Source organism: Aptenodytes forsteri, unplaced genomic scaffold (assembly GCF_000699145.1).
Source record: "Aptenodytes forsteri isolate BGI_AS27 unplaced genomic scaffold, ASM69914v1 Scaffold373, whole genome shotgun sequence".
Classification (NCBI taxonomy): Eukaryota; Metazoa; Chordata; class Aves; order Sphenisciformes; family Spheniscidae; genus Aptenodytes; species Aptenodytes forsteri.
In genome coordinates, this window is record NW_008795579.1 from 117742 (window position 1) to 129684 (window position 11943).

At 63.1% G+C, this 11943-nt stretch overlaps 1 protein-coding gene across 1 annotated transcript; it reads right to left on the reverse strand.

The window, feature by feature from the left end:
- Positions 1-28: 28 nt before the first annotated feature.
- On the reverse strand, positions 29-9940 carry STAT6 (signal transducer and activator of transcription 6). The gene is given in 22 exon segments (XM_009282273.2): positions 29-837; positions 907-1053; positions 1312-1392; positions 1520-1624; positions 1759-1884; positions 2220-2289; positions 2513-2659; positions 2779-2915; positions 3022-3116; positions 3193-3399; positions 3594-3686; positions 3864-3986; positions 4148-4235; positions 4314-4502; positions 4615-4746; positions 4909-5057; positions 5233-5294; positions 5435-5552; positions 5637-5720; positions 7650-7788; positions 8892-9022; positions 9845-9940. Coding segments are annotated over 21 exon segments (2604 nt in total). The 5' UTR covers positions 9008-9022; positions 9845-9940; the 3' UTR covers positions 29-641.
- Positions 9941-11943: the final 2003 nt, after the last annotated feature.

The window sequence follows — 11943 nt, forward strand, 5'->3', positions numbered from 1 at the left end:
TTATTTTGGAATAAAACTTTATTTTATGGCTTATCTTCCTTCCCCCATGCCCCTAGGCTCTCTCTCCCTGCCACAGCCCCGCTCCAGGCCGGGGGGGGGGGGAGGGGGGCAGCTCACAAACCCCAAAGCAAGTGCCAACTGCGGGTGTGTGAGGTGTCCATCCCCCCCAGACCAGTGCAGGGGGTCCCAGCATCCCCCAGGTAGGGGGAAGGCCCCGTCACGCACCGAGCTGGCACAGCTGCCCCAGCGTGTTTCCCGCTGCCACCTCCCGCCCCCACAGCTGACTCATCCCGGCCCCCACGGGGCTGAGCCCAGCAGCGTGGGCTGGGGGCACTGCGCTCTGCTGCAGGCACCTCCCACGCGGGTCGGGGCCCCTGTGCCTGCACTCCCTCACCCACCGCCTCCTGGGACTGTGGACCCCAACAGTGGCATGGGCAGGCAGCGGCTCTGTACTCCAAAGTGTGGCATATATGCAAGGGGGGGCAGGGTGTTACCCAAAGTGCTACCGCCCCCCCCAGAAAATCCCCCCCTCCCCTGCCAGAGTTTCCACCTCAGCACAAGTCATATCAAGTCCAGGAACCCAGACAAGGCTGTGGCGGGGGTCACAGTCCGACGTCCCCCCCAGCAGCCCCGCAGCCTCCTCATGCATGCCCTGGCCGGACGCTGTCATCCCACCGAGACTCCCCCAGCCCCCAGCAAGAGGCATTGGGGCTGGGGTACCTGCTGCGCTGCAGGGAGGGTGTGAAGGGGGGGCACAGTGCAGGGCCCTCCAGGGACATCTCCTGCAGGAACTGGTCGAAGTCTGAGCCAGGCGGCAGGTCCATGCTGGGCGGCATCCTGGGGAGAGAGGTGGCGGGGTGACACGGAGCAGCCCCCCTGGCCCCCCTGCTGACCCCCCATGCTTACCACCTTGGGGAGCTCTGCAGTGGTGGGTCCACCATCGGTGTGAACAGGGTCAATTCGGGCATCTCCTCGTCCTGTGGCTCTGGCGAGGGGCCCCCAGACAGCAGCTGCGAGGCCTCCCCCATCATGTACTGGTTGGGCATGAAGTGCCTGGGGAGCAAAGAATAGTGGAGGGGCTGACATAGGCCATAGCGTACCTCCCTGCCCCCAGGGTGCTTGCTAGCCCCAAGGCATAGGAGGGAGGTGCTTGGTTTGGCGGGGCTGGGGTGGGTCTCCTTGTAGGGCGCATCAGTAGTGCAGAGCACTGGTCAGCTGGGGAAGGCCCCTCCAGGTCTGCTCGCCCCGGGGTGGTCGGGAGAACGGGGGGCAGGGCAGGGTGCTCCTCTCCAGCCGTGTGTCAGGTCTTACAAGGGGTTCCTGAAGGCAAGGTCTTGGCAGCGGGGCAGCGCAGGGTCTCCGACCAGGGACGGTGAGAGCATCGGTGATGTGCTGCGGGGAGGAGGAGCAGGAGCACTTAGAGGTGGGTGAAACACCACCTGGCCATGCCTGTGGGCAGGGGGGGGCCCACCCTGCCCCCTGCCCCCTGCCCCCTGCCCTGAACCGGCACCACTCCTACCTGGGGAAGGAAGACCTGAGGTTATCAGAGACCATCATGTTGATGTCGCTCTCACCTGCAGGGTAGCCTGTGGGGACGGGCTGGGGGCAGAAGGGAGCAGGGGGGCTACAAGCACAGACACGGAGGGGTTAGCATCTGAGGGTGTTCTCCACCACAGCCCCCTCCCACCCCAGCACATGCCCGACAGAGCAGGTCTGCCTCTGCCCAGGGTATGGCCAGGCACAGAGCCGGGCACTCACCAGATAGGGCTGAGCACTGACTGCAGGCTCTCTGGGTGCAGCTCAGGCTGCAGCACGGGCAGGCTGAACATCTGAGCCTGGGGGGCCTCGGGGGGGCCCCCCGCAGCGCTCTGGGGCTGCTGGTCCCTGCAAAAGTGCATCATCCCCATCAGCACAGGCAGGACTCGCACACTGCAAGGTCCAGCCTCTGAAGAGGTGCATGTGCAAGTCAGTGCTTGCTCACGGAGAGGGTGGTGCGCTCACAGACATGCTCCACTGCAGCTCGGCATACCCAATGGGGGATTCCTCACTCACAAGCACATATCCATTTTGCCCGGTCAGAAATCCCCCTGCCCAGCAGCGATGTGCGGGCCAGCCCGGTGAGGTCTGTGCAAGACCTGGCCCGGTGCAGCTCGGCCCCACAGAGGGCAGCGCCTGTGCACACACCTCTGGCACAGCCATGGCCTTGCACGCACACCCACCTTTCACTTTCCACTGTCATCTTGATGGCGGTGGAGACATAGCCCCGGCCGTCCTTGCCCGTCTGCTCTTCTGCTCGGAGAGGAGAAGCATCCATGAACCACCACCCCAGCACAGGGCCATGCTGTGCCAACCCTCTGCCAGCACTGGCCGCCCCTGCAAGCTTTGGGGCCAGCAGGACATGGGTGGAACCCAAACCCCTCTTCCCTCCAAACCCCTCCCCTGCTTCTCCCCACGGCATTGCTGGGGAGGCAGATGTGAAGCCCAGAGACCACATCTGCTCCCACCCACTCACTGTTGTAGTGACTCCCGAACGCCTGGTCCTTGGGGGTGTTGGGGTAGAGGTTGCGGAGCTGCCCTAGGTCGCGGATGCGGTCGCCAAGGGACCGGATGGACAGGTCCTTGGCAGAGAAGGGCTGGATGTTCTCCACCTGGCTGGACCCTGTCGGGAGACATGGCACGGGGCTCCATTGCCTGGTCCCCATAACGCCTGATGTCCCCAGGCCACAATGACACCTCCCCTTCACAGCACTGAAAGCAGACGCTGTCCCCCCATCTCACCATCCTTGCCCCGAATGATGTGAGCAATAGTGACACCCCCAATCTCTGAGTCACTGAAGCGGAGCAGGAAGGTCCCGTCAGGCTCCGTGCTCAGGAGCTTGCAGACATACTGCTTGCTGATGAAGCCAATGATGAGCCTAGAGGGATGGACAGGCGGAGAGTGGAGTGGAAGGGTGGGACCAGGTCTCCCCAGGTCTGGCCCTGGAGCAGCTGTGAAAACCTGCTTGGCCCCTGGGCACCTACCTGTCTGACCAGTAGCTTTTGAGGCATCTCTTGGTGAGGTCGAGGACTCCATCAAACCACTGCCAGAAGGTGAATCCCCGACCAGGCAGGATCTCCTGGGGCAGAGAGAGGGTGTGAGGCTCCCCAGGGCCACGCAGGCCCCTGCCCACCCTGGCCAGCCCTCCCAGTAACCTTGTTGAACTGGGCCCAGGAGACGCTGCGGCTCTGGAAGTCCTCAAGGCTAGCGCTGTGGTCATTAAAGATCTTCTGGGCCAGGAAGAAGTAGTGCTCCTTGAGAAGCCCCTTGGTGGTCTGCACCTCCGCCATGAACTTCAGGTTCAGCGTATCGCACATCTTTTCCCAGGGCACCCGCTCGGCCACCACGAAGGGCACCCGGTCCTGCGGCAGGGCCAGACGGCATCAGGACAGCAGCTCACCCGCTGCCCCATCTCAGCCTACCGCATCCCACCCGTGTGCCGATGTTCCTGCTCCAGACTGCTATCCGTTCCCATCCCAGAGCCGGACCCAACCCCGGCATCCCAGCAGCTCCTTTACTCGCCCTGTGCCCCTTCCCTCTGGCTTGTGGCACTCACAATCTCGGAGAAGGCATTATCCCACAGCACGGTTGCTTTGGCGTTATTGTCCTGGTTCCCATGGACGATGACCACGATGGGCAGAGACAGGACCTGGGGGCAGAGAGCGGCCCCCCCCTCAGCCCTGAGGCCACCCAGAGTGAAGCGGGGCTGGCTGCCCTGGGACCACCTCAGGGGCTCTGCACCGAGCTGTCCAGCACAGGGCCCGGATGTCCCGCGGGGGAAGGCTCAGCGCTGCCCAGCCCTGTCCCATGGGAGAGGGGCCAGTACCTGGAGGTGGACGGAAAGATTGCTGGGGGTCACGGCCACGGTGGTGCTGAATAGGACGGCACACTTCTCCTCCGTCACTGACTCGGACCCCTTCCGCTCGCAGCGCTTGATCTTCTTCAGCAGCTAGGGAGGGGAGAGCTGAATGTCACCCCTGGGCAAGCACTGGCCTTGAGGCCCCCAGCCCACCCCACCAAGACGGCTCTCCCCCGCGGCCTCTCAGCACCCCAGCGGAGCCCCCAGCTCGTCCCGTAGCCCCTGTATGGCCCATTGCTGGTGGCACTCACCACGTTCTTGAAGTTGGCACAGCAGGTCCCGCTGGTAGGGTTGGTCTCCAGGGCCACCACGTTATGCATGATCTCCCCTGTGCTCTCGCTGGGCAGAGGAGGAGGTTGGGGGGGTGTGGCGGCGTGGCAGCCCCCTCACCCCCGCACTGGCCGGCTGGCTGCTCACCTGAGGGTGTTGCTGTAGGCGCTGAGTGCCAGCTCCCGTGCCTGCTTCTCCGTCACCATGTCAGCCCGCACCATGTAGGGCTTGGCCGATGCCTTCAGCAGCTGGGGGCCCAGCAGGAACCGGACACTTGCCTGGAACTTGGTCTGGGTCTTCAGCACCTGTGGGGGCTGCTTCTCTACCAGGAAGGAGCTGGGGGACAAGGGGAGACAATGGTGCCTGGCACAACACCCCTGCCAGCTCTTCCACCAACCTCTGCAGACCCACCTCACCCCTCTGCCACCACAGCTCCCCCACCCGTTACCTCTTGACCAGGCTGGATAACACCTCGTTGAACCGCTCCAGGAGCCGGGGCAGCACCTCAGCCCCCAGCTCTGTGCTTGCTGCCATCACCTGCTGGTGCAGCTGGAAGTAAACCTCGACCAGGCTCTCACACCTGCCGAGGGAACCACGGGGAAAGGGGCACCCCTCAGCCAAAGCACAGCCAGACCACCACTCTCCCAGAGCCCCTCAAGCCAGTGGGCTCCCCACTCCCAGGGGAGCAGAGGGGGCAGGAGGGTTGCTCTGGGTCCCCCGTCTCTGCCCTGTGCCGCCTCACCTCTTCTGCAGCGGAGCTAGGTTCTCCTCAAAGAGGGCCCCGTTCCCTGCCAGCTGCTGCTGCCTCTTCCAGATTTGGATCCTCTTCAGTACCTGCTGCTTGGCTGCCTCCAGCTCTTTCACGGCCTCGAGGATCAGGGTGGGCAGCTCCTGAGGAGCAGCACTGGCCATGGGGCTCTGCATTGCACTGTCCCCCCAGCCCTACACCGTCCCCCCCCCAGGGCACCGAGACCCCCGGCCCTGCACTGCCTCGCTGCCCCAGAGCTGGTTTGCACCTTCCCTGGCAGGCAGGGCTTTCCCCCTGGTGCCCCAGACCCCCACTCACGCTCTCTGGGGGTTTCGTGTCTGTCTTCAGCTGCGGCTCCCGCACGTTCAGCTGCAGAGAGGCTGCGGAGGAAGGATGGGGGTGGCCCCATTAGCACAGGGAGCCAGCATCTGCATTGCACTGCCCAGCACCCTGGGCACCTTCACTGTGCCCCATGGCAGACCCACACCGAGCAGGGATCCATCCTGTCCTGGCCCCTCACCTGCAGGGCTGTCCCGCAGCACCTGGACCTCACGGACGTGGTGCTGCAGCCGCTGCAGCCCCAGGCTGAACTTCAGCTCCTCCTGCCGCCGGTGGAAGCTGAGGGGCAGGTGGTGGTCCTGGGGCAGAGCACAGCAGGGTGAGTGGGGCCCGGAGCTGGCCCTACACCTCAGGGCGCCCTGGAAGGGGCAGGAACCACGCACCCTCTTGAGCACAGCAGCCTTCTCACCCTCCAGGATCGCTTTCAGGACGGCCACCAGCCGCAGTGGGTCCCGCCGTTAGGCATTCTGCGGGGGAGCCAAGCCCAGGGCGTTAGTGGGGCAGGACACACGCACCCCAGCCCTGGCCCCCTCCCACCCCATTCATGCATTTCGGGCCCCCTTCCCACAATGAATGGTGCTAAGTCAGACTGTGGGGTTTCATGACCCAAAGCACGGGACAGACCACAACTCGCCACTGTTCTGACAGAGCTAATTTCCAGCTTTAAAACGACTTTAAACTGTGCATTAAAAAAAAAAAAAATCAACTTCATATTAAAAAAAATCAAACCAAAGCAAATTCTCTATTTCTGCAAGCATCTCCTCGAGACCTGCCAGCCTGACACCTGGTGAAGATTCTCGCAGCTGCCCTGGCCCGGGTGGATCAACGCTTTCCACCGAAAACAGGGAGAGGAATTTCCCTGCTGGCTCTGGCTCCCTGCGCCCCGTGCCAGCTCCTCCAGCCTTCGTGCATTTCCCAAATCAGCTACTTCCCAAAACAGCAGCAGAGCGCAATGGCAAACTGCTGGACGGCATGCTCGGCAGCTTCCCATGCTGGCTGGGAGGCAGCTCCGCGACTGACCCCCTGAACCCCTTGCATCTGCCTCACATCCTGACATAACACTGGCAGCCCCAGGCCGACACTGGGGCTCTGCTGGGGCAAACCCTGCCAGCCCCAGGGTTCAGGGGACATAAAGCCCAGGTTTGGTCTCCCACCAGCCAGTTTCCCACCACACTTCTCCCAGCTGCTTCCCTGACCCTGCGTTTACCCATCTCATAGGAGAGCACCCAGCTCCCACCGCCCACGTGGCAGCATCAACAGGCAGCACTTCCACTGCCCTCCACGGAGAGCAGCCCTGCCTCCTGGCCAGGAGGGAGGGCAGCAGGGAGCTCGGGAGAAATGAGGGTTGGCTGTTATAGGAGGAGGAACAGCGGGAGGAAGGAACATGGGAGGGTGGCTCTTCTTGAGCATTTTAAATAAAAACACCTAAGCTGAAACATCTGTGCATTTTCCTACAATTTCAAAAAGCAAGCAACAGTCTTGTTTTGGAAAGTTACCCTGTTCCCCAGAAGTTATTACTAAAGCAGACACCTTCCCAAATGTTGTATATTAAAAATGTCTGTTACCAAAAAAGCGGGGCTTTCAACCAGAACGGGGCTCTGGGAGCAAGCACCACTCAGCCCTTACGCTAAGAGCTTCATTGGCAGGAGAGAGATTACAGGGGTTAAATCTGCAATCACAGAAGGTGGAAGAGAGAGAGAGAGAGAGCGCACAATTCAAACAGACCTTGATAAAGAGAAACAGCCCAGAAAAAGAAACCCAGCATGCACACGCACACACAGCAGGAGGAAACACAGCACAACACATGGCATGGAGGAAGGAGAAATCAAACGCTCAAGCAGAAAATGGGGAACATCTGGTGAGGCGGCTGCCCGGGTGCTGGCAGCCAGGGGCAAACGGAGCCATGGGCCATGGGGGGCCAATGCACTCAGGGGGCTCCCCACAGGGTCAGGGTCCAGCACGGGGCCTGGGAGGACGTGGCCACAGGGGGCAGCTCCCTGGGGGCCACTGGGCACTGAAGGGGTTGCAGAACCGTGGCAGCAAGGGGAAGCTGGAAAGCCCAGTGGCCGGCGGGGGTGGGGAGCCGAGGGGAACCGCGATCACAGCTGTGACAGCCCGAGTGCTGTGGCAAGCTGGGGGTCAGCCCTGGGACGCAAACAAACCCCCTCCGTCTCCCTGAAGTGCCCTGAAAACCCCAGTTGCTGAGTCCACACAAGCTCATTGCTCACAGCCAGCGCTGGCCTTGAAACAGGTGTCAAGGGGGGACGGGCTCGTAGCACCATCCCCTTTGAGTGGTAGCGAATCCAAAGCATAAAATAATCAAATATTCCTTGGCAGTAAGCTGCGATCCCAGCGCAACACGGCCCCGAGGGTGCCCATGTTCAGCCCTCACACACCTCGATGCTGCTAACTTGCTGGAGGATCTGGCACTGCTGCCCATCGCTGCCGGCAGCACTGCGGAGCTTCTCCAGCATGGCTGAGAGCATGCCGCTGGCCACGCTGGTGCAGAAGGCGTCCGAGCCATTGATGAACTCCCTGGAGAGGGGAAAGGGTTGGGTGGACAGGCACGAATCCTCCACCCTCTGCTGTGCAACCCTGAACCCCATGCTAGCCCCAAGGAAGGGGACACCTGCCTTCCTCGTGCATTACCCAGTGCTGGCTGGATTTCCGGGGGAAATTTGCTGCGTGAACAAGGGCGAACTGTGCTCTGAGCGGGATGAGGCAGTTCTCTGGAGAGGACGTGACCTCCTGAAACCTCTCCCACGCGTACACCCAGCTCCTGCATGCCCACCTGCCTTCACCATGCCTCATCCCTGCAGCGTGACCCCACTGCTGCACCTTGGCCTGAGCCGTGCTGTGGGTCCCAGAGCCACGTGCCAGGGACCAGCCCCCCTCACCCACCGCTGCAACGTGGCCTGAACTGCTCCTCTGACACCCAGCACGGCCGCAGCCTCGCGAGGCAGAAGGATGTGCCAGTGGGGCTTTCCTGCCCGCCTGCATCCTGGTCGTTGCACCATGCAAAGGAGAAGCCTGGGTGAGCCCGTAACGTGGATAATCAATCATTGCTGTTACTATTTCCTAGGCACAAAAAGGGGACTCTGGCCAGGCTGTGCCCATGGTTGCTGCCACTGCAAACACAGAGTCGCAGCAGTCCAGACCCCACAGGCACTAATAGACCCTGACCAGCCTCACCCGGATGGCTGCACTCTCTCTCCACAGGTCCAGGAGCTTCATTTGTGTCCAGTTTGGGGTCCTGAGGCCTCTCCTATGCTACACTACGCTGCAAGCATGCCTGCCTCTGCCCCTGGCCCTCCCTGCAGCCCCATCTCCTGGATGGGCCCCTCGAACCAATGCTGTGGTCCTGCCTCCGGCCCCGTCTCCTTTTGTTCCTGACCGGATGCCCTGTGCAGACCCCAGCCTCCTCACCCACCTCGTCTGGGGCCGTGGACGGGGCCCGTCACCAACATCTGCCTCTGCCCGCACGTTCAGACCTGATGGTCAGGTGCTGCCCGGGCTGGGGCCCCCAGCTCGGCTCAGCCCCCCAGGGCAGCCAGCCCCGGATGCTGCCCAGGCTGATCATGGGTGCGTGGGGAGCTGCACCAGGGCAGAGCAGAGCCCACAGGCACCAGGGGACTCACCAGGGCTGGTTCTCCAGCCAGTCAGCCAGGAGACAGCGCAGGCTGCGGGGAAACTCTGTGAAGAGGCCACTGAACTCCTCCGGCGGCATGTGGGAGATGATGCTCCAGAGGGACATCTTGGGAACAGTCACCTGTGGAGAAACAGGAGTGGGGACATGAGCAGGGAGCAGGGCAGCCTGGGCACCACGGGCAGCTGCAATGCCCTGCTGCTTAGCAGGGCTGGGGCTGCTGGGGAGGAGGAGCAGAAAGCCCAATCCAGGATCAGCCTCTTGGGCAATCCTGGGCAGGCAGGCAGGCAGCCCACTTGTGCCTTAGTTTCCCGCATCTCTGGGGAAACCCTGCGCCTCCTGCTGTGGGCGATGCACAAGGACAAGTGGAGGGACAGGTAAGCGCTGCCAGTCTTGGCACAGGAGAGATGGGAGAGCCGCCGGGAGGAGGAAGAATGTGAAACCCCAGAGCTTGGTGAGACTGCTCTGCTGGGGTGGTCTCAGTGAGGCAGCCTGGCTGCTCCCCAAAACCTCCCCAGCTGCCCCGCAAGGAAGGCGCCTTCCTGAGCACGCCCCAGCTGCCCCCCAGAAATGGTGGGCTCCAGAGCTCATGGAAAGCAAGAGGAGGACTGGAATGAGGCGCTAGATGGGAAACTCCGCAGGGAAGGCCTGGGCTGGAGGGGGTCACGGCCCAGCCCGGACCGTGGGTTCCCCACCACCCCCTGAGTTGGGTGTTGCAACCCTGACAGTCCCTCCCCCTGGCCAGCCCCAGCCCCCCAGCAGTGCCTGCAGCCTGCCTGCTCTGTCCTGCCCACGCCATGCCTCTTCCCGACAGCTCATTCCCTTCTTCCCCGCTGCCTGCCACTCTCATACCCTCCAGCCCCTGCTGGGAGCCTGCTCCCTTTCAGGCAGCCCTCGGGGCCCAGCAGGCAAGGGGGTTCACTGCACTGCCCAGCCCAGACGCACCTCGCTGCCGGTTCCCCTGGACCTGGCTGGGGCAGAGGCTGGATCCTGCGGCGGGGCACAAGGCACCAGCAGCTCACCGCCCAGACGTGGGGCCAGGGCGCCTCCGGGACCCCAGCCAGCCCATCCGCCCAGGGCTGGCTTCCCGTCCCCGAAAGCAAACAGCCGAGCAGGGAGTCACGTCACATGTCCTCGCGGGCAGCGCGTTCCCCACGGGTCTTGGCCGCCCTGCAAGAGCCAAGGCGCAGGGCGGAGGTGGAGCTGCCGGAGACTTTGAGAAACCATGCGAGGGGAAGGAAGCCAGCGTCACTAGGGCAACATCGCAGAGAGTGCAAAACAACCACAGCACGGCCTGCACCCGGCTGGCTGCCAGCACAGCTCCAGCTGCCGCCGTTCTGTTGGGAGGAGGGGGCACACCCAGGGCCAGCAGCAGTGGCACGACCCCTGGGGTGCTCTGCTTCCCGCGGGAGCTGGACGATGCAGCAGAACCAGCCCTCCCAGGCTGCCCCGGCAGAGCCCCACGTGCCGCCCCAGGGAGGAACCGCAGCAGATGGAGGCCCAACCCCAGGGTATGCCAAGCCTGGCGCTTCCAGGAACGCATTTGCTTTTGACTCTGCTTGACTGGCCAGAGCAAACAGATCCCGACGATTTACTGCAGCGCAAAGCCTGAGGGCTGAGTTTACTCTGGAGGGGTCAATGCACGGTGGGAAACGCACCCAGCGACAGCCGGGAGCACTGCCCCGCTCTCCCCACGGCCCCAGCGAGATCGTAGCTGCTGGCATGCAGGGAACCAAGACAAGAGGGAAAAAAAGCCTCTCATTTTGTGATCCTCAAGATGTAATCTCCATCCTCCTCCCCTATTAAAACCTGTATTTCTGCTTAGCCCTGGGAGGCAGCTGCTGGCTGGTAAGCAGCAACCTGGAACGTAAGCTGGGCATGCCTGAATTTGCTAAGAGTCTGCAGCAGGAGATGCTGCACTCATCCTCCTCCCCAGTTCCCAGCTCCCACCAGCCCAGGGGACAACGATTTGGAGGAGCTCAGAGCGGAGACAGGCCCATCCCCTCCTGGCATCAGTCACAGCAGCTCCTTCAGCCCAGCCATGCCGTGTTTCCTTCCCGTCCTAACTAATTTCCATGTTTTCCTCCTCTGCTCCTTCTGCAGAACAGCCTTTCCCTGCCAAGACCCAGCTCCCATAATAATACCCTGGCTGGGGCTGTGCTGCACGGAGGTTTCCTTGAGAAGCCCTCGTGCCCAGCCCCAGCTTCCTGCACCCTCACAGAATCAGGCCACACAGGATTTGCTCCGTCAGCACCCCCACAGTGCCAGGGAGAAGGAAGCTGGACAGCAGGTAGGGACGGAGACCCAGGCCGGGTGATGGAGCTGCCCCTCCTGTGGGGACCCTCACCCTGGGGCAGCCTGGCAAAAGCAGCTGCCGCGGCAGCTTCCAGCCCTGCAGCTCAGCGGTGCCGGGGGAGGCGCAGCTCCCGGCTCTGTGCTGCCCAGTGCAATGCACCTACACCTACTGCAGATGCATCCACTGCAGATGCACCCCAAGTCTCCCGCTGGCCCAGCCGATGAGGGGCTTGTACCCTGAAGGAGACACCCCGGAGTGGAGGCTCCGCGCTCCCCCCACCGAGCAAGGGGCCAGGCCTGCCTGGCACAGGGGACAGCAGCAGGGAGGTGAGACCTGGCCAGGGAAGCCGGGGTTCAAGCCCTAAACAGCAGTGGGGCCCCCGCGGGGCAGGGCTGCCTCATGCTCGGGCCAGGAGCTGCCACCTGGGAAAACCCCACAGCTGCAAGGTGCCTCCGGCTTGATGGTGGGGCAGGATACGGCACCCAAGGAGGGGGAGCACCCGCCTGGGGTGTGCCCTGTACCCCCCCACCTGCTCCCCCTTCCCAAGCCCCTTCGGTGCAGCCACTTTCGCTTCCTTCTCCACCCAAGGGGCCACTTCGCTTCCTCGGTGGGGCCGGGGGACCCCAGGCTGGGAGGTGAGGCAGGAGGAGCCTGGTTACTCATTCCCCCCGGCACTTCCTGGCAGCAGACCGCAGCCCCCCACCCTTGGGGCCAACTCTCCCCTGGGGGACTGGGACTGCGGACTGCG